General features: G+C 42.2%; 2 protein-coding genes across 4 annotated transcripts in view; one reads left to right on the forward strand and one right to left on the reverse strand.

The window, feature by feature from the left end:
* The window catches only part of MYO1B (myosin IB), a 178,879-nt gene that overhangs the window by 127,564 nt on the left and 25,557 nt on the right, over positions 1-25,758 (reverse strand). The window lies entirely within an intron of this gene.
* STAT4 (signal transducer and activator of transcription 4) overlaps positions 5,591-25,758 on the forward strand; it is a 45,568-nt gene continuing 25,400 nt past the window's right edge. Inside the window, exons 1-3 of one of the 3 annotated variants that reach the window (XM_080598816.1) lie at positions 5,591-5,742; positions 9,402-9,530; positions 11,390-11,534. In XM_080598816.1, coding sequence (XP_080454942.1) covers positions 9,403-9,530; positions 11,390-11,534 — 273 coding nt within the window. In that variant the 5' untranslated portion in view covers positions 5,591-5,742; position 9,402. Of the gene's footprint in view, positions 5,743-5,934; positions 6,555-9,401; positions 9,531-11,389; positions 11,535-25,758 lie in introns of those variants that run through there. The other 2 variants (XM_080598817.1, XM_080598815.1) reach the window with 2 other exon arrangements.

Below are 25,758 nucleotides of genomic sequence, written 5' to 3' on the forward strand. Positions count from 1 at the left end.
TTGGCAAGAGCCCCGGTGCGCTCTAACCCAGAGCACAAGCTCAAACAGCACACGACACGCAACAGTCACAGGGAGGAATTCCTGCCCCGGCCATCACCCTCCCCTTCACATCCAGGTGCCGTTTTGCAAATAAGCACATAGATCGGTATTTAGGGCATTTACCAGGACTCAAAGACCGGGGTTTGACTCCCTTTCCATACTGTGGGAGTCCAGACGTCCTCTCTCTTTTCTCCTCTCCCAGCAGACGGCTGTCATCCTGACACTACAGGCTGCTCACAGTATTGCAGACGAGTATTTTCGCCCACAGCTGACGCTGTGCCACCTCACCCTGACCAGGAATGAAAGCACGAACTCGCCCAACCACAAAGGCCCCCAGCTCTTGCTGGGAAGGCTTTGATTCCTGCTCCACGTACACCAGACGTGGTAACTGCTTCGCACGCAGCAAACGCCCTTGGACTCTGACGATGGAGTGCCTGAATAACCAGACCACAGTGAATCAGCACACTTTCTCCCTGAGCCTCACATCTGTTTCTCCAGGAGAAATAGAACACACTCCCCACCCCACAGGAGCCTCATCATCAGCAAAGCACCTACGGGGAAGGCGTGAGATGCGGGTTTGAAGGACCTCAGGCTGAAGAAAGAATTGAGCTTTGGTTTGACCTATGTCCTTTGGTGGCTACAGGCTGCTTTCGTCTTCACTAACATTTCCCCCAATGTTAGCAAGCTCTAGAAACCACCCTTCTCCTTGTGAAGACAAGGGAATAAAGCAAGTTTTGATCGCACCAACAGAACAACTTCCTGTGCTAAATTTTCACATACAGTCTTCAGCTCTCATTTTTGAGTCTTGCTCCACCAACTGCTTCCATTGTCTCCTAGTGAAAATAAGCTTGTTTTCATTTCTGGTATGACCCAATCATACTGAAAATTGATTCATACTGAAAATTTTGAAACAAGCTAGAAAAAAACTTGGAAAATTCAGAAATGATAATGATTTTCAAAATAAATCCAGAATCATTATATGCTCATCCATCTCTCTCCTCCTTCCCTACCACCATAGGAATTGCACTAAGTGAGGGACATGACAGCTTGCAATTAACCTTCCCATACATAGCAGGGGCCCTTACAGTGTGCTAAGCAGCTGAGATCCAGGGAAAAAAAATATATATATATATATATATAAAATTGAGCCCCAGCTATTTGTTACAGGAGGCTTGAGATGAATAAAAGGATCAAAGCAAATACCACTTTCAGACAGCCTAGAAGAAAAACAATGAGCCCGTAATGGGCACATGATTGCCATCCTCCTCGTGATATCCAACAATACAATTAAGGTCAACAGTACAACCACTTCCAATTTGTTTTTTTCTTATTGCCTAGCCAAGGAGAAAACTGACATCAGTTCTGAAGATGTGTGTTTTCTTATATAAATAAGAATAAATAGATAAGGAGGTTCAGAGAGTAGTATAAATCAAGAGGTTCTTTTGGCACCATCAGAGTTAAAGACTAACTTTAATATGGAATATTTCAAATATTACCAAGCAGAAATAATCAAACTTTGGTTTAATTGCTCCCTTTGTGAAAGGACTTTATTAAATTAATTAACCAAGTTATCTTCTCTGAGTATGATCCATTACTAATTCTAAAATTATTGATCTTTGTATTGGGAAGTCGCTGTTCAGCACCAAATTGCTTTCTGCAATTAGCATATACTAGCAAGCTTAATAAAACTCAAGGACTCCTCTAAGGTTCTAAGAGACTGTAAAATGAAAACATTCATAAGTATGCTCAGAAATTACCATTATGCATAGTCATCTTGATCCTAGGTAGGGAAGGCAGTAAGAACTTAAGTAACTATTGACAGCATGTGTCCCAAGTGAGCTTACTATGAAAAATTCTCTTTTCTCTTGTCAACACTGCCTTTCATGCTAATCAAGTTGCATCACCAAGACATTCTCCTTTTTGCCCTCCAAGTTAAATCTCACAGGAACATACACACAGAAACGCAGCATTGCCCAAATCACGTTAATATTGTATTCCTTTCTCACACTCTACTTTGGAAAACAGTAATCACAAAGTCCTCAACTTCTGTGCAAACAAAAGTGATCATCACCAATTGACAAGAAAGCTGTTGTACAGAATAAGAAAAAAACTTCCCGAGATGCCACAGACTTCACTAAATGTAAAAGTCTACTAAAACACTGCTACTAGAATTCCTAAAAATCTACAGAACTCAAAACCAAAAAAGGAAACCTGACTTTAAAGTGATTGAGGAAAAGCAAAAGTTAAACTTGCATGAAATCATTTGGGAGACGGAAGGGTTAAAGCAATCTTATATATTAAATTAAAATTCATAAAATTCCCAGCTCAGTGGAAGCCAATTTCAATTTTCTATAGTTCCTGACTTGTCACTATTATCTACATAACCAGTTAATTTTGATTTTTTTTCTAGCTGGTATGATTTTGAATTTGGGTAAGATATATATTTTTACTTCAAACAGATGTATACATCTCACATATGGCTTATTCATTACTGGAAGCTGGAAAACAAAGATTTTCAGCAATTGATAATCAACCAAACAAAAAACAACAACAACAACAAACATTTTTCTAAGCATAACAATCATTCTTTTAGCTACACACAAACAGAGCTAAGAGATCTCATGCACAGCTTGTTAGAACATGCAACTTCAGAACAACATTGCTGTTGCTGTCTTTTTCTCCAAACAGAGGACAGTAAGGGATGTGACCTGCACGCATGACTTCTGATTTATGCTGTGCTGACGAGGAGGAACTACACTGCCAGCAAGACAATTTCTCATGATTACAGTGTTTACTAGTCTCACTGAGACCAGAAGTCCTTGTTCTGAATACAAGAAGAAAAGCTATGAAGAGTTCAGATCCAAGACATAAAGCATGTACAGCATGTTCAAGCTAAATGTCTTTTTTATGTAAAAGATAGAAGACACACTCTAATTAAAGGTTAGTCAAGGAGTACAATGACCAGAGGCCAAACACAAGAGTTTATAACCTTGATTACAGGTTGGTCCAAGGGATCAAAGTAACAAATTGTCTCAGTATTCCTAGAAACAACTTTGTGAACGTTTGATTAGAAGATTAGCATGTCCAGAATTACTTCTCCATTATTTGAGACTTTTTCTACCCTTTCAATAGCCCACACAATTTAGACTCTTGCTTCTTACTCGCTCACTTTTACTGCTGCTGAAACACCGACCAAGGGGAACAAAACATTGTGCAGTAACGATTAAATTTGACCTACCACACTCAATGAGGGCTTGAACCTTTCACTGGCCAGTTCCCACCCATGCTCCTAGCCACCTCCACCCCAGGGCTGCAGCCTCACCGCGCTGTTGTGCCTGGATGTCCCTCAAGAAACTCCCCTCCCACCCGAGGGCTGCCCCAGGCTTTTTACCTCTGCCCTCCGCTCCACAAGTGCAGTGTCAGCCTGTCCTTCCTTGTCCGTGTGCCTGGTGGGTCTCCCCTGTCGAGGGGCAGCCAGAAGCGCCCACCACCCCTGGTCCCATGCAGTCCTGGAGCACCCGCCTCCTGCACACCCTCCTCATGGTTAGCACAGCCATAACTGCCACCTGGCTCGAGCCAGCTCCTCCACAATCCTACTCCAGCACAGCTACTGTTCAACGAGCTCTAGCTGAGCCTTACCACTCATCTGCCCCCTCCTCTTAAACAGTGCTTCAGCCACCTTCTCCACAGTACCTTCCGTTTCTCTTCCCCGTTACCCGCAGGGACCCGTTCCTCACAAGCTCCAACCTCCTCCTGTCACCTGCCTCAGCTTTTCTCATCCAGGCCCTCCTCACAGCCCCGACAGGGAACCTCTGCACGCCCACCGCTCTGTCAGCCTCAGAGCTCGCCTCACCTCACCGCAATGCAACGAGCAACTCCACTCGTTTTCCTGCAGACCCTGCACCCCTCACTGAGGAGAGCCCCCCACAGCCCTCGCTGAGGAGAGCCTTCTGCAGCCCTCGCTGAGGGGATGCTGGGGGGGGGATTTCCCCGCACCCCTCACTGAGATCCCCCCCCCCCCCGCACCCTTCACTGAGAGGATGTGAGGGGGATCCCCCTGCACCCCTCACTGAGGGGATCTCCCCTGCACCCTTCTGCCTCCACAGCCATGCCTCACACCCGCCCGGCTGGCTCCACTGCTGTCGCCATCTTGGCCATCTTCCTGCCTTCCCCACAGCATGTGCCACAGAGCGGGGTGAGGACGGAGGAGCCCTCTTCCCAGACACTGATCTCTCTGAACCTCAGGCGAGGAGCGGCCTCTCATTACCCTAGTTTTGGGGAATGACACTTAACCTGATTCTTTTTCTCACCGGCTCTTGAAGCAAACCTGAATAGATACTGGCACCAGATAGCAAGCAGCACAACATTATCTTAATAGCAACCACTCCATCATAAAGCTGCTTTTCTAGGTTAGTGGAGAGGGCCAAGCAAAAATCAGAGGGACTGGATCCCTGTTACTGTTTTATTTTACTGGGATGGCATGAACTACCTGTCTTCTTACCATTATGGATATCAGTTATGAAAGGATGCTTAGAAAATAAGTACTTAATCCAAAAGGAAAATAAATAGTTATCAATATTTATTTAAAGGATAAAGAAAAAGTGTGGTGCAACAGTTCCCCCTACTGACAGCCTGCAATTAAATTACTAATAAATGATATTTCCTGGGCGGTCCTCACATTGCTGAGTGTCCCAGGGTTGCACCTGCGTGAGCCTACTGGTACACCATAAACCACGTAAAAATTAACCACCTTAGAAAACTATGAAGATTTGCCAAATGGTAGAGAAACAAATCTGAGAAAACGCCAGGTGATCCCTCAGATCATTTATCACGTATGCAAAATGACAATATGCAATCTCACAGAAAGAGGATTATAACATGTGCATGAATGTATGTATTCTGAATGAAACGCTGGGATACCCATGAGCAAAAAAACAGGAACACAGGTAAAGCGCTGCTGTATCTTCCCTCCTGTGTGTGTGACACATTTAGGTCTGAACAGGGACTTGTCAAAGTCTGAAAAAGCTAATGTGATTTTGTACACTGATTATTTAATAAAAAACTGAAGAAAATGCTCTAGTACATTATAGCCTCATCTCACTTGAAAAAGGTAATGGACAAATATGCAATAGTACAACGCAAAAGGACATTAAATACAGAGACTGCTGAAGTATGCATTTTTATAAATCAGGATTTTGCAGAGGTCTGTTATGATCCTGGCTCTCAAAATGCAAATGCACATGAAAAAAATTCTAAATGCTATTAAAGAAAATGTCTGATCTCATTTCAAGCGCATATATGGTGAAGATGACGTCTACCAGCAGATCTGGAAGTTACCTATGTATCAGAGATTCTCACTCTGCTCTGTCTGGAAAATGTAATTACACATCAACAGTGACACGCACCTTCCTTTTAACTACATCTCCTGCACCTGGCTTTCTCACTTGAACAAGGTTTCATGTTCCTCCCAGCCCAGAGTGTAACACTGCTCCACCAGCTCACTGGCACTTTCCGAGAGCACGCCTTTTGTTCGGTATTTGTACAGCCTGGCACAGAGGAGCCTTGCTCATGACTGGGGTTTTTGGTAACACACAATGTGACAAATAAAATAATAATTGCTCAAAAGGATCCTCTTTAGGGCAGACCGCAGCTGCGTTGTGTGACATCAAAGACTTGATCCTACCATTCAAGCTCTGTGCTGAGGTAAGACAGATTTGAAATTATCATAATTTAGCATTTGCCATTTGCTTTGGTTTTAGCGACAATGCACCTGATGTTACAGAGATCCTTTTTCCAATAATGTATTTATTTAGAAAAAAAAAAAATACTTTCCTGTTGTCATAACCCTTTTATAATAATATTTACTGATATGGATGATGTCAGGTTGTTAACTCTTCAGGACAGGGACTGAGCCTTTTATCTTGAAGAGAAGCTCCTGCATCTCAGGCACTGCCTGAAACGAGAAGCACCAGCAGCCGCTGCAGGAAGTCACAGCACGTAGCATTTCCACGCTGTACCACCAAACTCCTCTCAGGGCTGCCCTCAGCCTTTTAACTAGCGTTAATTACAAAAGCTGGCTAGCAAAGTTTGCGTGCCAGAAAGCTGGTGGCCCCCTGATCCCAGCGGAGAAGGAGAAGCCTGGCTCCCTGGGAGCATGACAGGCCCCAGCCCTCTGCCTTCCACACAGGCTTGGGCGCCACCGTATAAATTGGAGATTTTTTTATTTTTGGATAAATAACCTCCTTCTGGCCATTTCCTAAGTAACTGCCGGAGCCGTGTCACATCATGTAACCCAGAGCGGTACGGTGGCTGCTGTGTGGCCACGCTGCTCGCCGTGTTTTGTAGCCCAGACACGACTCTCGCTCCCGTCCCGCTCCCCGGGGCGGCGAGGGCGCAGCTGACGCACAGGAAAAGCCGCCGGGACGGGGCTGGGGCAGCATAAAGCACGGGGCAGGCGGCAGACACGCCTGGGGACGCCGCCTGCAGCAGGGCTCGACTGGGGAGCGCTCGCACAGGCAAGTGGGGGCATCTTGGGGGGGGGGGTTCTCCGTCTAGTTGTCTGTCCGGCTGTCCATCCACGCGCCAAGCGCATCTTCAAAATGCCTCGTGCCTGGGGGATGCGGGGTGCTGAAGGCAGTGAATGGAGGGGTGTCTTTTACTTCAGTCTGGGGGGCTCTTGCCCCCCAGCTGGGCTGGCAGCAGGCTTATGGGCCTGGGGCTCCCCACCACCAGGGGTAAGCGGGGCACCCAGCTCCTCCTGCGGCCTCCGTGCTGCTCTGTCAGGGCACAAACGCGAAGTTTCTCTGCCAGAGAGACTGCAGGGAACGTACCTTGCATTGGTACAGATCATAGTTCTAGATACGGGCTCACAGATAAAACCAGAAGTACCTGAACGAGCACCTCACAGCACAAAAAAAAAGTGAAAGAGAGTTGCGCTACCAATATTTCACGTTGCGCATTTCTGCTAGAGGCCTTCAGGGAAGATCCAAAATAAACAACAGGTATTCTGAGCTTTTTAGCTTTTAGTGTGACTCCCAGGAAGAGGAAAAGGTAGGACAGGGTGTGTTGTATTAAACATGTTACAAAAATCCTATGTACAAACCAGACTCATCCTTTGCCGGCATGGATGCATGCGAGCATCCCTGCACATTACTTAGAAGGCCTCAGGAGACCGCAGCCTGCACAAGGTTTTGCTTCTTTTCCTTTAGATAACAATACTAAGTTCTTACCAAGATCTTTAGGGTACCACAGCCACCATAATTCACAATTATGAAATTGCAATAAAAACCCTCACTGAAAGTGAGCAGGCTTGCAAATCTTACTTTTCTCTTTTTCCTGAACGTGTGCTATTACTACATCACAATTTTGTTTTTTTGTACATATCTCAAGAAATACAGTCTGTGATTCTTAATAATTACCAGTGTAGCAATAAAGAGAGGAAAGCACTCCTGTATATTATTCCTTCTCAGCAATTTAAAGAAACAAAGTAAATGTTTGGGCAGTATTTTTCCTCTAGTTAATGGAAGTAATAAAGAGGAGGGAAATGGCATTGGGCACATTTCCACAGATGGTACACAGCGTCCTTCAAAACGCACACAGAGTCATCGCATCCAGCCTTAGTTAAGGAGAAACTAAAGCTTGTCACTTTCGCTTTTCATGAGTAAGTACTCAAGTCTGTTAAACCTTGAGATACTTCATCCTTCTGTTGTTTCTTTTTCCTTCTGACTTAAGAAAAAACAACATAAAAAACCCACACAATATTAAAGATATATTCTTTGAAAAGTTGATGTTATGATTCATAAATGGAAATGGGAAAGCTCTTTATAAAAAGGTCAACTTGTTACAAAAATGTCAACGTTGATGAAATCTCATCTTTTTTTCAGGAAAAAAATCTATCAGAAGTGTTCAAACATAACACTGACCTACTGCAATGCAATCTTTAATCAATGATGCTGGATTTTATGTAGTTTGTTAGCATGAACAAAGATAATAAAGGAGCAGATGATCTCTGGTACAGGATCAGGGTAGGGCAGAGTTCATGTGAGGGCCAAGATACCAGGGCATGCCCTAGGGTGTCCCCCTTATCTACTTACCCATAATGGCCCATTACCAACACTGCTTCAGATTTTTTCTGCAGACACCACATCTAGAATTACAACCTGGCATAGTCTGCCCCAAGGCAACGTTTTATCTCTCTGTGCGATACAGAAGTACATCTGTTTATCTCAGTGCATCCCTCAGTACTATAGAGAAGATCTGATAGTGCTGGAAGGACCTCAAGGTATAGGCATGAGCGCTGACACAAGCACACTGCCAGTGGTACCCTTCAGAGCAACCTTCAGGCTTCTTTAGTGCACTGTGGGCTAAAGTAGCAAACCAGTTTCTACTTTTTTCATTTGAGCTTATTCCCCTTTTGCTTTTGGCCAGGCTTTTCAGCACCAAAAAAAAAAAAAAAATCACAATGAAAATACTGTTTTCACCAGTTGGATTAATGATGATGTGGTGCAACTTTAGAGCGCAAAGAGGTCATGTTCGCCCAAGTGGAAAAAGAGTCACAGAAGCTGAGATGTCTACTTTGAGAGTCTGCTCACCCCAAACAATCTCTTTAGTCCATGGAGAGGTGGATATTCAAAGACAACTCAACCCACCTAAAATCTAGAACAACCAAGCTTCTGTCTCCAATATATCAGTAAACAGTCAAAAGCTAACTGGGATAGACATTCCAGTTAAGAATTTCAGAGCCTGTCATTGGGTGATCCTACTCTAGCTTGTCCTTTATTTTTCATAGGACTTTACCCTTCCCAAGCTTTTTTATTTTTTTTTCAACACCAAATCTCAGAATTCTATGCCAGTTTAAAATGGAAAAGATCAATAATTTAGATTGTGACATAAGCAGTACTCTCCAAACAGAAGACATGGGGCTCTAGGAACAGCACATCATACAGTAGTATGAATTCACAGATAAGAGCAAATTCTATGCTTTTACTAACATTTCATAAAAATAGTTTTACCTGGATTTGAAGCATACAGTCCTAAGCTACTTCTATTGAAAGAGATGCTGTGTAAATCTCCTTATTTCATAAGCATCATACAGTAACCCAAAACATTTGCATTAAGGAAGAAAGTTGGTAGCGGTTCCCATTCAGGTTTAAGAGCTAAAACTTCTAATGGTCTTGCTTGCTTTTCTTCCTCTTCCCTTTAACTGACCAGCTTTAGCCAGGTAATGTCCATTTTGAAAGACAGAGGATAATTAGAAATATTAAAGTATGTAATAAAAAAAGAACTGCAATGAAAATTTGGATTATTAATACATCAAATATATAACTTTCAATATCAAACATGTTTAATCATTTCTTTTGCAGTATGTCCCAATGGAGTCAAGTTCAACAACTGGAAATAAAGTTTTTGGAGCAAGTAGACCAGTTCTACGATGATAACTTTCCCATGGAAATCCGACATCTACTGGCACAATGGATAGAAAGCCAAGATTGGTAGGAATAATTTTTTTTCTCTCTCTTATGATTTCAGTCATAAAAAAAATTTTTTGCTTATCTAGTAGATTTTAGGGTGCTCATTTGTGAACTGAGCAGGCATCTACACCCCAAGAATAGTATTCCCCTCGTTATGGATTTAGCTTGTTGAGCTAGTGTTACACTTCACTTATTTGAGGGATTCAGTGTCAGTAAACTCCTGATAAAGCTGCAAAGTTCTTCTTAATTTATTAAATAACAATTGTACATATTTTATATGTGATGTTATCTTAAACCACAGAATAAAATTATTTCCTATGCTTATTCCTAATAAATTACCACATGCTACATGAAAGATAAGACAGTATTTTTGAAGAGTTCTGAACATAATTGGGTTTTCTGCATGTGTTGACATAATGATTTTAATGAAAAGCACCATATTACCATATTTAAAGGTTAATGTAAGTATATACTCAATGTATAAACATTCTAGATTGGATGCACTTTCTTAGAGCACAGTTTTCTGTCCCTTACAGTTTTAAATTTAAGAAACGTCTGGAAGTGAGTTTTCATTTGTACTTATTCTTAAACAAAATCCCACAAAAATTGTCTAGCAAATTAACGGTATTAAAGGTTTTTCATAAAAAAAAATAAAATAAAAAAAAAAGCAAGTCAGATTTCAATGGAAATGTCATTAATTTGCCTCTTGCAGCACAAAATTATTCAACTTGTCCAAACCAGCTACTTGCAGGAACAGTTTTCTAGAAGGTGAATTTACGCACAAAGCTGGATCAAATTCACTGCATAGTTATCTTAAGAAAATCCAGAACTAGATACTAAAAAAAGTTTATATTAGTAGTAGCAGCAAGACATCTGAGTTTGACAAGCTAATTATCCAAGGCTATTGGAGGACTATTGGAAAAATCTGCTAAGGAATATAATCTTTCCTCACAGTTTATCACATACAATGCTTACGTGCCTGTGGGAACATGGGAAACATTAAAATCCCCTGTTTGCCAGATTTAGCAGTCATATCTCAAACAGGCATCTGCCATTTGGGGAGCAAGGAGGGAGTGCCCTAAGGACAGGGATGCTATGCAATCCAAAGCTTATCTTCCTCTATTCTGCTCACTAATGTTATTGCCCATCATGTAACAAGCTGTTCCATAAAGAGCAGAACTAGTAAAGCCTGTTTTCTCATGTATTTGTGTCCTTTGTCCCCTACATACCCTTCACCAGTAGCTTCAGAGTCTTCTTGTATCCCCAAATAGTTTGGCCAGGCGAAGGCTCATCTGGTGCCTGGTGTGAAGATATATATCTGCTGACTGGCCATCTGGCTGTTGCCTCCTGGAGCAAGTTATTACTGCCATTTTCCTCAGTGGAGGCACTAATTTGGATTCCTCTCCTCTACCAACCTGCCAGTTTTCTGGGAAATTCATACAAACACCATCTCTTTTGGACTGTGAGCCTCCTGTCAACTTTGGCTGAAAGTGGGCAGCAACTTCAGAAATTATATGTGTGACTGACAGACTGAGAGTGACAGCACGCATACGCCTCATTTCCTCTGGGAAACAGGCTAAAAATGTTTAAATATTCACTGGAACCGAGACTAGGAAACCCTGGTTGTCTCCCCTCTGGCTGACTCTGTAGCCTGGGCTTAGAACATCCGCTGCCTTTATAGCTGCATATCTAGGTGAATGTAAATTAAAGGATCATAAAAATCAATTATTTACATAGTTCTAACTATATGCAAGTCACTATGTATTTAAAGCATTTTTTACAGCTTTAATTTCTCAATGGATTATAAATTTCTGTAAAGATAGTTTGGCACTTCTTATAACATTTTTAAAATGCATGTTTCTCAATCATTTTTTCTCTAGGGAGGCTGCATCCAACAATGAAGCAATGGCAATGATCCTTTTACAGAATTTGCTAATACAAGTGGATGAACAGCTAGACCGGGTTTCACAAGAGAAGAACCTTCTTCTGATACACAACCTGAAGAGAATCAGGAAGCTGCTTCAGGTAGGTTGTTTCTTCAGATAACAAATTGCACGCTCTTACTGGCTTCTAAAGGCACTGTCCAACCTCTGCTGAGTGCAGCTTGTACCTGTGAACAGCTCAGAGCGGTCCTGCCCCCTATAGACTCCATGCAGCTATGGAAAGACCAAGCCTTCAACAAGATAACTCAAATAATAGTTCCGCTGTCAGTTACCTTGTGGACAAATAATTTTTACGGCATGCTGCTGAGATGCAACAACGCTGTGACCTTGTAGCTCAATGCATACCTGTGTCTCACTCAGCTCTTCAAAATAAGATTGTATAGTGCTTATAGAAGTTAATGTTTATTACAAATGTAATTACTGACTTTACAGACAAGTACACGTAACTATGATTAGCTGTGACTATCTCAGGAATAAAAAATGTGTATTTTAGGATTAACAAAACAGCACCCTGAAAAAGTAACTGCACTTGCTATTTTATGCTTAACTGGGATTATTTGTTAGGAATGGCTTAAAGGATTTTCCATTAGGCTTCTATAAAGTGATATTTATTTTGATTGACTGCATTATTCTCTAATAATTTTTTATTTAAAGCAAGAATTCTCAGAGTTCCACCCCATTAGTCACCTACTTCCTTACATCTGTGTCTTCTGCATAAAACAGATACACGTCTGAGTTTAATGAAAGTTAATAAATACGTCTTTTAATAAAAAGACGTTTAGATGTAGCCCTTAGTGATATGGTTTAGTGGAGGACTTGTTAGTGTTAGGACAGAGGTTGGACTAGATGATCTTGGAGGTCTCTTCCAACCTAGACGATTCTGTGATTCTGTGAAAGTTTGGGGGTTTTTCTCTTCTTTCATGGTGTTTCCCGTAAGTACTTCAATGAAAATTGTACCACTTAGAAAATATTTTCTTTATTTTATATGAATATATTGGTCTGGAAAATCTGAAGATGACTGCGTCAATTATTTTGGTCTCTTTATGGCTGCGTGTCTTTCTATTCTATATCCCTAATGGTGGCCTCTTAAAAATGTGACAATATTTCCACTTCTACCACTTTTTGTTCCGGTGTTATGCAAGCAGTTTCATGTAACTTGAAACTAAAGTTCTTTCTTTATTTCTTTTCTGGTTTGTGTGGCAGCATTAACCCTCATCTCAGTGCTGCTCAAACAACAAATTTACTTAACTGCTTTTGGAGTTGACTGCAGAGAGGTTATTGCTTTTATTTCTGTCATGGTCTTAGCAGACTTTGCCACAGCAGGGCTGAGTCAGAACTCCGTCACCTTATTAAAAGCATTCTCTCACAGCAGCATACGCATAGAAAGAGCATTTCAGGACACTGAAAAAAGCAGTTGTATTCTTGCAGATTGTACATTTATGATTCTACCATCGCCACATGCATATGCATGGGGATTGGTACGTATCTACATACAGGCTCTAACAAATTAAAGTCTCTCACTGTTCCTTCTTCGCCTCACACCATTTATTTTATTCTAAAATTTTACCAAGACTTGAGGTGGCAACTCTGCATCCTCCGTGAAATTTAGCATACTGAGACAAGGCATCAGGCCCTGGATGCATACCCATGAGTCAGTCTGTAAATGGCCAGAATGAAAACCAAGTCCTGTAAGCCCCATCTTAGCAAGCTTTCTCAGGCAGCAACATCTCTGCTCCACTGGATCACAAAGGTTTGTAGGTTAACAGTCTAAAGTAATATGAACTTCCTGAGAGGACACCAGTGATGCTGAAACTACACTACTAATTAAAAAGGACCACGTTGAGGTTTGCAGTAAAATGTTTCCAATTGAGCAAAAAATACAACAGCTCTTCTCTCTATGAAGTTGGCCCTTCATCATTATATAATTTCTCCATTATATCAAGACAACAAGTAATGTCTATTTAGATAAAAAGCTACTCGTTCAGTTTCAAAATGTACGTGCATCCTACCAGGCACTGAACAACACTTTCCCTATCAGAGCTTTTCCTGGTTTCTTATGACCTTTATCACTCACAGTTTGCGATTAGTTTGTGATTATAAACTTGCAGTTTGAACTAGTTTGTGACAGCTTCATGAGGCAACACCAGAAAAGGCGACTGAAGTATACAGTGCACTGCCATAACCCCTTTCATCCTGAAACACCACCTAGAGAAAGGGAGGCTGGAATGGCAAGCTGTAAAATTAGAGATTTTCCACCAAACTTGATGGGGGGAAGGACTGGCTTCCTGCATAGGAGAGGAAGCTACGCTTGTAAACATCTTTTATTTCTGGTGACTCTGTGAACAGTCTTGGTTTGATTTTCTCTGAAGGTTAGTTAACATGATCCCACCGTTATCTCTACTCTCTAGCGCAAGCACTTCTTTGAAATTTCACAGTTCACTCCTCTTCCTTCCCTTCTACACCACATACACAGGCATACAGACACATGTACAACACACAAAGCTGTCCAACCTCAGTACAGGATCTGAATGCAATGTTTATTATTTTGAGCCAATTATATGTGGCTTGTCAAGGTAGATAACACTGGAAACCAGCACTTATTGCTATGGACGCAGAGTAGTAAGTTGAGCTATGGTATAGGTTCCCAAACACTACAATAACAATGATAATAAAACAGTTATAAATGCAGTATGCTCAAGAAGAATTATGTAGTTCTTGAAAAAAAAAAACGTGGGATTAGTGTTAAATTAATAATACAACTAGGTCATTAGTGAAGGGCAGCCTTAGAAGGGGAAATAACAGACCCTACAAATGGCTCGTGTGGCTGCTTTCTAGACAGCACAGGAATTGCTAGGATCAAGATTCCTAGTGCTATTATGCTTACTAGTTACCAATACCACAGCTAAGCACACCCAGTCTAAAGTTCTGCTGGGGTTCACTTTTATTATCAAACAGAGAAAAAGTTCTGAGCTCCACCTGAAATTTCTTTATGCAAACATCTTGGTTATTCAATGGGATTAAGGAAAGAAGGAAGGGAAGAAGCAAGAACTTGCCTGCCTGATACTTGCAATATAAAGTTTTTTGGTGAATTTCAGGAGTGGTGAAGTGCAAAGAGCCAAACTGTTAGCAGAAAGAGATGCCTGCCTAGCACCCTTGCTTTTAGGTCACAGGAGCCATCCCTATTCTTTTAGCATTACAGAAATAACTATGGAGCATGACATTTCTGCTCAGACTGCTGACATTTCCAGAATTATCTTGATGCAAAAAGAAACGTTGACCAGGAAACATACAATCTGAAAAAGTTATAAGCACTTGAAAAAGCACTGAGCATCTCAGCTAAGCTTACTGCTAGCTCTTGGTAATTTGCTTCTCTATCCACTTCTTTCTTTTTTGAAATGCCGCTTCTTGACACTAATCTGGTATAAATGCACATATTATATTAAAATCAGGATCAGTGCTTTAGGTTAAAATCCTTCATATTCTTGTATTATTATTTCTGCAGTCACTAGATGGGATTCATTTTTACAGCAGAGCAGTCTTTTGTTGCGATGCTCTTCAGCGGATGACAGTACAGCACAGCTGCTTGCTGAGGTTAAATTCCCTGCCCCTCCTCCTACAGGAGCCCTGCTCCCCCGAGCAGCAGCACTGTAAAGAGATGAGGAGAGAAAACGTTTGGAGGGGGGAAACTCTGCCTCTGATTCTTTCTCCTGCTTAAAGCCTAGATGGAGAAAAGCAAAGCAGATTAGTCACAAGGACGTGTTTTGTGCTGTTGCTATGACAGCAAAATGTAAAGGGCAGACGTTAAGCTGAGAAGAGCTGCCTATCACTTCTAGGAACCAAATTTCAGATGCAACAGTCTGCAAGACCTTAGCCTATGAACAATTACATCTTGGCTTTATGAAGAATTTTTTTTTGGAAATGACTGTGCCTGTCCCTGATATAAGCTTCTTTACGACACACAAATAGATTTAGCGCACGAAAGAGACTGGCAAAATTACGGAGACTCATTTAGGGCAGAAACTGTGCATGTTGCTGGCTCGCAGGCTAAAACCCTTGATTAGTGAGAGCAGCAGGGCTGCAGTGTCCCTGGGGGGGGCAAGGCAAGGCACTGGGAAGCTCCCAGTAGCCTGGAAATCTGAGATGGCCACCGCTTTCCTGGTGCCTCACCAGCCCACCTAGGAATGCGTGTAGGTCTCTGAGTTATCCAGGCATTTTTCATCTCAGAACTCCTTATGCCCTTACTTTTTCCCCCAGTGGAGCTGGAAATTTGGCTTGGCTCCCTGAGGCACGCTTGAGCTACCAGAAACTTCAGAGACACAGACAGGCTGTGCATTGCAATGGGCGTGTGACAATGACACCAGGAGAAAGCAGGAATTCCCAGAATCGTCCCACTCGTAATTGCAGCCCATCTTCATGCTCTAGTCTCAAGATAACTCTTGAAAGCAATCCCTTCTCATTAACGGCAACATGCATCTGTGTCTCACCACTGTTTATGACATTCAGGGGAAAATCGGATTACACAAATCTTTTATAAAAGTGAAATAACTGATTTCAGGAACAGGAAGAATGGCTACTTTGCTCATTTACCATCAAACTCTGAGCTAATGAGGGTACGGCATGCTCTAGGGAACATTTTGCTGTAAACGATGTATACTCATGATTTTCATTTAATACTCTCGGCAGAGTCTCAGGTATCAGTGAACTTTACACACTCACCAGCCCTGCTAGAGCCTGAGATGAGGGGAGGGCAGGCACGGGGGGTCCTGCCTGGGTAAGCGTGCCTGTGTGCACACCATCAGCAGCCTGGGGACTGCTTGCGAAGAGAGAGGTCAGACAGATTCACCTCATTTGCTGGTTCCCACCAACCAATTATATCAAAACGAGCTTTTGGAAGCACTGTGAATCCGTGAAATTGTACTTCAGTTATACTTTGTCCTTCTACACAACCCTACTTTTTATGGAATGATCTGGAATAGCATCTTAAACTATCTTCTGTCATCTTAACCAACGCATCTTAACCCTATGGCACTTCTTTCCATATAAAATTCACCCTGTTTCTAAGCAGTACAAACAGCATCTTGCTTTCCATGCTGTTACTTACAACAGTAACACCGTAGTGTGTTCTTGCTTCTGCTTCAGTTTCTCAGTTACAGTGCACAGCTTGTTTCCGTCTGTAATGAGAACCGAACATCCTCGTGCTTCTCCAGGCAGAACTAAAATGAACATACAAAGGTTTTTATTTCAGTTCAGGTGACCGTTTACACGAGTCACTCTGCCAGAAAGGAAAAGTACGAGGGATCCTAATATTATTGATATGGGTGCATCAAAGAAAATTGACAAAAAAAGCATTAGATCTGAAATAGGATATTCCAGTTGATATTTAACAAATATTTCTAATAAGCACTGTGATGAGAAACAGTTGCAAAGAATGGAAACATAGCTATTGATGCTTAAGTTGCAGTTTCCTGTTACAGCTTAGAACTGGGTGAGAATGGAACAAAATAGACAAAGTTTCTAACACACCACAGAAAAAAAAAATGTAAATGTTATTTACATGCAATTTAGTGCTCATGTAACCTGCCAGAACAACAAAGCAACAAATTATAGTAGAAAATGTGCTTTGAACCAATGCATTCTGCTAATACAATTCAAAATGACTTTTCATATTAGCATCTTGCCCCCAGTGAGTTTTCAAGTTCCACCATTAAAGCTGTTTACAAAAAAATTTGGCCTACAAATGGGAAACCCTGAACAGAAGACCATATGCTTACCGGCCAACCCTCTGCTATTAGTGATTGCAGGCTAGCTGCTGGATACCAGCTAGGAAGGATTTTTTTTAAAGGATTCTAATTTAAGACTGAAAAAAGCTCTTACTAGAAGTAAAATATTTTTAAGTTCCTTTTGTAGAACAGTTTGCTTTTGTAGAATGAGTAAGAGTTAGCTTACACGCAGAGGTTACAAACAAAACAAAAAACAAAACCCGCAAGCACATGAACTAAACCTCTTGTGCTCTTTGCTCATTCTGGAGTATTAAGGGCCCAGCTGCAGACAAACATCTGCCTGAGAGATTAGTTAATAGTACTCAGGTCTTCATGACCAGAAAGCGGAGGGGGGGGAAAATCAAAATAAAAATCAGACCTCTCTCCCCCTCCTGTTTGCCCTCTTTTGTTGGGAACATTGCACTTCTTTTAATTTTATTTTGAAATACATTTCATTTAAATATGTTGCATTGCTACATTATTCATCTCATGGGTTATGATGAGATCTATAGCCACATATTTTCTGTAGCCACCCCCCACCTGCTTAGAAATCTGCTGCTCCTATAGACCTTTCCTTGGCTCTTTTTAGTGTTCTGTCTGTTGAGAGGAACTTAGCGGAATTTGGGGGCAAACCAGAGGATGGGAAAAAAAAAAAAAGACCTCTGCCTTCACAACTTTGCCAAGTTTTGCCTTGGTTGCATACACCCCATAAATATTTATGATCTTCTGGAAGTTATACATTACACTATACGAGAAAAGCAGAAGTACAGCATTGCAGAGTTATGTTTTCGAACTTCCCACACATCATAGGAGTTGTCTAAAAGAATGAGGTTGCCTTTAAAGTTCTCTTGGGTATTTTGAAAGGGGGAGGGGAAATCTAAAAATAAGAGTAGAACACTCTAAATAGTTCGTGTCACAAGTACTTCCTCTTAAAGACCTACATAAAACAGAGTCATCTTTTTATTAGAAAAAGATTTTTAGTATCAACAGTAACTGTTTAAATGCAGGGTTTCAAAAAAAAAAAAAAACAAAAAAAAAAACAACCCTACAAAGAGAGGGTTAGTCCTTGCAGTACACTGAGATAGGTGTTCTACTACTCCGTTATACTTTCTGCCTGGATGCATAAACAAAGGTAGAAAATAAATCAAGGCAAAATGTTGTTTGTCACATTTGAAGGTGAAAACGGGAAATAAGCATGCATGGTTATGCTTTCCCACCCACACAGTTCTTTTTGCAACACATAAATATACCAAGTTGTTTTTTTTCTAACAAAAATAAAATGATAGGCAAAAGTTGTTTTTTTTTCCCCTCTGTTTTTTCATTACATGAAAGATGAGATATCTGCTTATCTAGAAAGATGCTGAGTATTCAAGTTGGTAGAATAAGGGTATCACAAGTAAGCAACAAGGAAGGAAATGTATTCATTCTCGACTTTGTAATCCTGTTCCCTATCTGTGTCCCAGCTCCCTTCCATCAGCTTCTTTAAATATTCATTCAACTTCAACAAACACATCAACTGTTGTAATAGTTAACAGTTCCAAGCCTCCAATAAAGATTTTATTGTATACACTTAAAAGGCATGAAGTAGGGTTTTGTTAGCAGAAACAAGAAAAAATAGAGCTGATGTTTTTATAAAAAAAAAGAAAGAGATAGAGGAGAAAAGCAGGGGAAAGCAACCAAATTCTAAAGCACTTTTTTTCAGAATTAGAAAGCAGTAGAACCTTCTTAAGACCTTTCTAAGTCATCCTGAAAACCAGAAGAGGTAATCAGGTAAAACCCTGAGTGACTTTATAAAGGTTGAACACTGCACCCTTGGACAATAGAAGGAGAAAGCAACAGTAACACCTAATCCTGTTCTTTTACCACTGAAAACAGAGTCAGGGTACTCAAATAATGCATATGTAAGTACTCATTTATATACGTGTGTGGTAGAGAGACCTTTGACACGTGAAAAGAAAGCAGGCCAATATTACTATGGTTGGGAGTGATCCAATCTGAAGGAGACAGCCACAGGAAAATACACTAAATTTTTTGTGGGGGGATTAAATGTGAGGGCAGGGGATCAGGGGGAAACAAGACATTGAATCTCTGGCCTAGATTTCTTAACTCTTCCCAGGAAAATTCTTCCCTGAACATTTCCAGTACTAAAATGGACAGTTGCTTAGTGTTCTTTTTGAAACCATGTGTATTTGCAAGTTTCATAATATGCATTTTCATGTTTCTCCATGATCTTATGACTTAGGGAATCAGAATGATGCATTTCTCCAGCCACTGAGAAGGATCTGAAAATATCCCAAACAGCTCAAACCGTTTTAAAAATGAGCTAAAGGATGTGAACGCTGCACACTATAATGTATAGATTGTTTGTGCAGAAACGCTTTTTTGTTTTTCCTTGTGATCTAGTAAGATGCTATCACAACAGATCTCTCTGAAGTAGAGACAATGCATTCTGGGTTGTGGTAGGAGGGTTTTCTCTCTAGCACACATCATCAGCATTCAGATAAAATTTTCACCTGTTCAGAACGAAAGTTTTATTTCCCCCGTATAAATTTATCATCATGCTGGTAGTTACTGAGAAAAAAATGGTCCAAATAAGATTGTTTGTTGTAAATCATGATACGAAAGACCTCATCAAAACAGAAGAGAGGAGAAAAAAATTTCTAAGAACTGAATTACAGTAATTGAATTACAGTAATATTAGCACCTAAGAATAACATTTCCATTTGAAACTTCAGATGAAAAGTGAACCCCCAGCTTCTCTTTGTTGGTATTTATAAAAACATGACTGTAAGTTTCCCTCTATAAATATATTCATTTAAGCCTAATAATACTATTTTGCATAGCTGCAGAATCTACACCCTTTGTCCTTTCCAGCTGCCAATGCTCATGTTACACAAAGTTAGAATTCCCCTACCTCAAGCTTGCTTTTTTGGGTTAAGCTTCCTTTATTTCCAAAATTACACCACTTTTCAATGAAAGGAAATCACTTGCAGGCTGTCATTCGGAAGCCAGGTTCATCTTGAGCAAATTCCACCCTCAGCCAAAGACAAAGTGGAAGTAGAGAAGAACAAGAGTTTACAGTAAACTGATAACACTACCAGCTGGCATGGTTTGAAGTGCAATTTCCTTTGAGAAGTATAAAACTTGGGGAGAAAAAAATTCAATGATTATTATTATTGTGACAATCAAACATGATAGTTGTTCCTTTTGGTAATTATTGTTATAAGTTGTAATTAAGATATTTAATGCTATAATTTGTTTTCTTATATCAACTTATAATCTGTAAATTACAACCCATCTGCCAGTGCAGCGTCGTTACCACGGAGGTTGAACAGCCATCTCCCTCCTAGGAGGCTGGCTGCCCACAGTTTGCATCTGTGTTTCGGGAAGGCCTGTTGCTCTCCTTTGGTCACACGCACTTGTGCTGCCGATCCACAGCAGCTGCAGGGCGTTATTCCAGCCTTTGTTTGAGGGGGGCTACAGCCCTGACAGCTCTCTGTCGACCCGCTCGGCACCTGCTGGAAGAGCAGGCTGAATCAAGTGGAATTGAAAAAGCACCAGGCAGGCAGAAGCAAGGGAAGCATTACAGACACAGCTTATTGATAGGGCTTTACGAGTTACAGAAGGAAAAAAAAAAAAAAAAAAGTTAATTTCCTCTTCATCTCTTGATTCAGATGGTTTTCCCTTAATGAAACAAAGGGAGAGAAAGAGTTTTTGAATGTTTTCCAAATGAATGGTATCTAGACATGCTAGGGAAGTCCCTGATACCTGGCATTTTAGTGGGGGATTTTAATATGTTTCACTGTCACAAGGTTCTTTGAAATGCCTTTTCTATGTAGATACGTTTTCCAGCTCCAAGAGAGGATTTTTATTTCTTCTTGACTTCATTACAAACAGCTTTTGTTTCAATCCTTCTTGTTACACAGCAAAGACAAAAGGCAACCATCGATCCTTGGAGGCTCCACAGGGGTTTTTTGGATGGCAGTTTCAGTACTGATTGCTCCAGCCTGTTTTGGTTTTTCATGTTTCCTTCCTTACGCTCACAGCTTAAAATAGACTCACAGACCCAGCCCAAAGTAATGAGAACAGCAGCAGTTTTGTCTCTGCTCTTTGGAATCCCACACTGCAATCCAGGTCTCCACACTCCTGCATCCAGAAGACCCTCAGGAGCCCAAAAACCTCTCTGTTGCCTGATTGTGTTTTACATTAAAAGTGCTTTCTGGGTGCTACTGCTCTGTTCTACACTGCTCAAATTCTGTCGGGCAGAAAAAAATGGGACTAAACGCTTCTCAGGCTTTGCTGCTTCAGGTATCTTGCAGGGGTACCATTGCATATTTTTATATATATATATATATCTATCAGCAGCAATTAGACACCAACTGATTAATGCACACATCAGTTACAGATTTCTGACCACAGCTTTCATCCCAAGCCTTATTACAAAGATGACTTTTTTCCTCAAATCAAGGTGCAAACAAACGAGGCTCAGCAACGCAACCTACTGAGGCTGAAACAGGGCAGGCCTGTTCTGCCCTCCCCCAGCCGAACACTCAGGACTTCACATGTCCTAGTCCTCAACAATCAGCTCATCCTTTCCTGAGCTGTTTCAGTCCACGGAGGGGCAGAAAACCAGTTCAGCAATTAATTAGCTCCAGCTGTTGATGCTGGAGCCTACCTTCAGCTTAGTTCCCCATGAAGCTCCACTCCCCTTTTAATCTTTGGCAGGAGGGTCACAGCCATTTCCCCTGCTCCTGTATTCCCAAAGTTACATCCTGGAGCTATGCAGACACAGCTTGAGAACACGCTCTGTGAAGGGGACTGCTGGTATGTTCGTGGTCCCTTGGTACAGCTGTGCTGAAAGATGGATGCAGTGAGAAAACAGTTACTAACCTTACAACCAAGAGCATCCGAAGCTGGCAGGAAAAACGAATAACAGAGGATCCTCGGTACCACCCTTTGAGGCAGAGCTCAGCAGAGGGAATTTAAGTTCCCTCTCACTGCCCAGCAAGGAGCTGGCACAGAGGGAGAGCTTAACATTTCATCTGAGACATGTTTCCTGGCAGTGTTGGTCACCACTCCTTTGTTCAGAGAAACTCCCCAAGTCGCAGTCCAGCCCCTAAGTCCCATTCTGCAGGGTAACCGAGGCAGAGGACTGCTGGAGCCCAGCACCATCCTGAACTGCTTTTCAGGAGATCAAATGAGGCACAGCCCTGGGGCTTCTTTGGATGCGCACTGATTGCACCTTGGGCACATACCTCATTTGTCTTTCTCCTGAGGAGACTTCGGAAACCCTGGAGACATCAGAAAGCATGGTTTTATTGCCAACAATGCCATGACAGTCAAAGCTGCTCTGGAAATAACATTGTGTACATCACTCACTTAGCTGTAAGTCCCATGTCTTTCACCTTGGTCTCTATCTCAAATAAGACTACAACCAACAATATGGTATTTAATGCTGAGCACTTCAAACCAAGTCTCTGCAACTTAAATTACCATTTTAGTGTAACATTCCTTTACCTTGTAATGGAAGTCAAAACATGTGAACAAATATTTCAGATTACTTAGATTTCATGCAAAAGTACCTAGGAAATTATTTGGTTTTGTCCAGTAAAAGCTGCTAGGAATATAGGCTTACTGTCATAGCAATAGTTGAATATAAAAGGCATGTTCACATTTCTATCAGATGTGTTCACATCCGTGGTTTCTAGTACAGCAATTGGTATGAGATATCTAAGGAAAATACAGTATTGATTTAAGTATGCAGAAATTTAACACACCAGATTCAGAGAAAGCAAAAAGAAACAAACTTCTGAGTGGCAGCAGAGTAAGATGGGACTAAAACTAATCAGAAAGAAAGGAAAAAAGAACAAGTCTACAAGAGGAAGCTGTACAGGGAGATAGAAGAACTGGATTAGTTCTAATGAATGGCTGAAAAAAATAGCATATATGAACACTGAATAAAGGGCATCTGACTGAATAAAACATGAGTACTGAATAAAAGGCATGAAGGATATTGAGAAACTGAACAAATGTATCACCATGAAAGATGCTACTTGAGTTCTCAAGCTTTCCAATTTGATAAATATAGCACAAGCCAATACTTTTTTCAAATCGCACCCATTTCTCAGTCACATGTCAGCAGTTCTGCACCTTACTTATGGCAGTGTAAAAAAATTTAATTTTGATTCTTTGACTTACAGAATCACAGAATTGTCTAGGTTGGAAGAGACCTCCAAGATCACCTAGTCCAACCTCTGACTTAACACTAACAAGTCCTCCACTAAACCATATCACTAAGGGCTACATCTAAACGTCTATTAAAGACCTCCAGGAATGGTGACTCAACCACTTCCCTTGGCAGCCCATTCCAATGCCTAACAACACTTCCAGTAAAGAAGTTCTTCCTAATATCCAACCTAAACCTCCCCTGGCACAACTTTAGCCCATTCCCCCTCATCCTGTCACCAGGCACGTGGGAGAATAAACCAACCCCCACCTTTCTACAGCTTCCTTTAAGGTACCTATAGAGAGCGATAAGGTCGCCCCTAAGCCTCCTCTTCTCCAGGCTGAACAATCCCAGCTCCCTCAGCCGCTCCTCGTAAGCTTTGTTCTCCAGACCCCTCAACAGCTTCGTCGCCCTTCTCTGGACTGTCTCGAGCACCTCCATGTCCTTCTTGTAGCGAGGGGCCCAAAACTGAACACAGTACTCGAGGTGTGGCCTCACCAGAGCCGAGTACAGGGGGACAATCACCTCCTTACACCTGCTGGCCACACTGCTTCTTACACAAACCAGGATGCTGTTGGCCTTCTTGGCCACCTGAGCACACTGCTGGCTCATATTCAGCCGACTATCAACCAGTACTCCCAGGTCCTTCTCTGCCAGGCAGCTTTCCAACCACTCATCTCCCAGCCTGTAGCTCTGCTTGGGGTTGTTGTGCCCCAGCTGCAGGACCCGGCACTTGGCCTTGTTGAACTTCATACAGTTGACCTCAGCCCATCGCTCCAGCCTATCCAGATCCTCCTGCAGAGCCTTCCTGCCCTCGAGCAGATCGACACACGCACCTAACTTGGTGTCATCTGCAAACTTACCGGTGGTGCACTCGATCCCCTCATCCAGATCATCAATAAAGATATTGAAGAGGAGTGGACCCAGCACTGAGCCCTGGGGGACTCCACTAGTGACCGGCCTCCAACTGGATTTGACTCCATTCACCACAACTCTTTGGGCCCGGCCATCCAGCCAGTTTCTAACCCAACGAAGCGTACGCCAGTCCAAGCCACGAGCAGCCAGTTTCTTGAGGAGAATGTTGTGGGAAACGATATCAAAAGACTTACTGAAGTCAAGGTAGACCACATCCACAGTCTTTCCCTCATCCACTAAGCATGTCACTTTGTCATAGAAGGAGATCAGGTTCGTCAAGCAGGACTTGCCTTTCATAAACCCATGCTGACTGGGCCTGATCGGCTGGTTGCCCTGCAAGTGCCGCGTGATAACACTCAAGATAATCTGCTCCATGAGTTTCCCTGGCACTGAGGTCAAACTAACAGGCCAATAGATCCCCGGGTCTACCCTCCAGCCCTTCTTGTAGATGGGCGTCACGTTTGCTAGCCGCCAGTCGACTGGGACCTCCCCTGATAGCCAGGACTGCTGATAAATGACAGAAAGCGGCTTGGCCAGCTCCTCTGCCAGTTCTCTCAGTACCCTCAGGTGGATCCCATCTGGCTCCATTGACTTGCGTACATCCAAGTGCTGTAGCAGGTCGCCAACCATTTCCTCGCGGATTGTGAGGGACACATCCTGCTCCCCATCCCCTTCCACCAGCTCAGGGTACTGGGTATCCAGAGAACAACTGGTTTTGCCACTAAAGACTGAGGCAAAGAACGCATTGAGCACCTCAGCCTTTTCCTCATCTTTTGTAACTAAGTTTCCCCCCTGCATCCAGTAAAGGATGGAGATTCTCCTCAGTCCTCCTTTTTGTGTTGATGTATTTGTAAAAACATTTTTTGTTATCTTTAACGGCAGTAGCCAGATTGAGCTCCAGATGAGCTTTGGCCTTTCTAATTTTGTCCCTGCACAGCCTCGCAACAGCCTTATAGTCCTCCTGAGTGGCCCACCCTCTTCTCCTAAGATTATAAACCCTCCTTTTTCTCCTAAGCTCTAGCCACAACTCTCTGTTCAGCCAGGCCGGCTGTCTTCGGGCACGTGGGGACAGACCACTCCTGAGCCACTAAGATTTCCTTCTTGAGGAGTGCCCAGCCTTCCTGGACTCCTCTACCCTTCAGAACCTCCTCCCAAGGGACTCTGCCAACCAGTGCCCTGAACAGCTCAAAGTCAGCCCTCCGGAAGTCCAAGACAGCGGTTTTACCAGTCCCCTTCCTGACTTCACCAAGAATAGAAAACTCTACCATTTTGTGGTCACTCTGCCCAAGACAGCTCTCGACCACCACATCTCCCACCAGTCCGTCACTGTTTGTGAACAGAAGGTCTAGCGGGGCACCTCCCCGGTAGGCTCTCTAACCAGCTGTGTCAGGAAGCTATCTTCCACG

This window comes from Anser brachyrhynchus (assembly GCF_964034855.1).
Source record: "Anser brachyrhynchus genome assembly, chromosome: 7".
Taxonomy (NCBI): Eukaryota; Metazoa; Chordata; class Aves; order Anseriformes; family Anatidae; genus Anser; species Anser brachyrhynchus.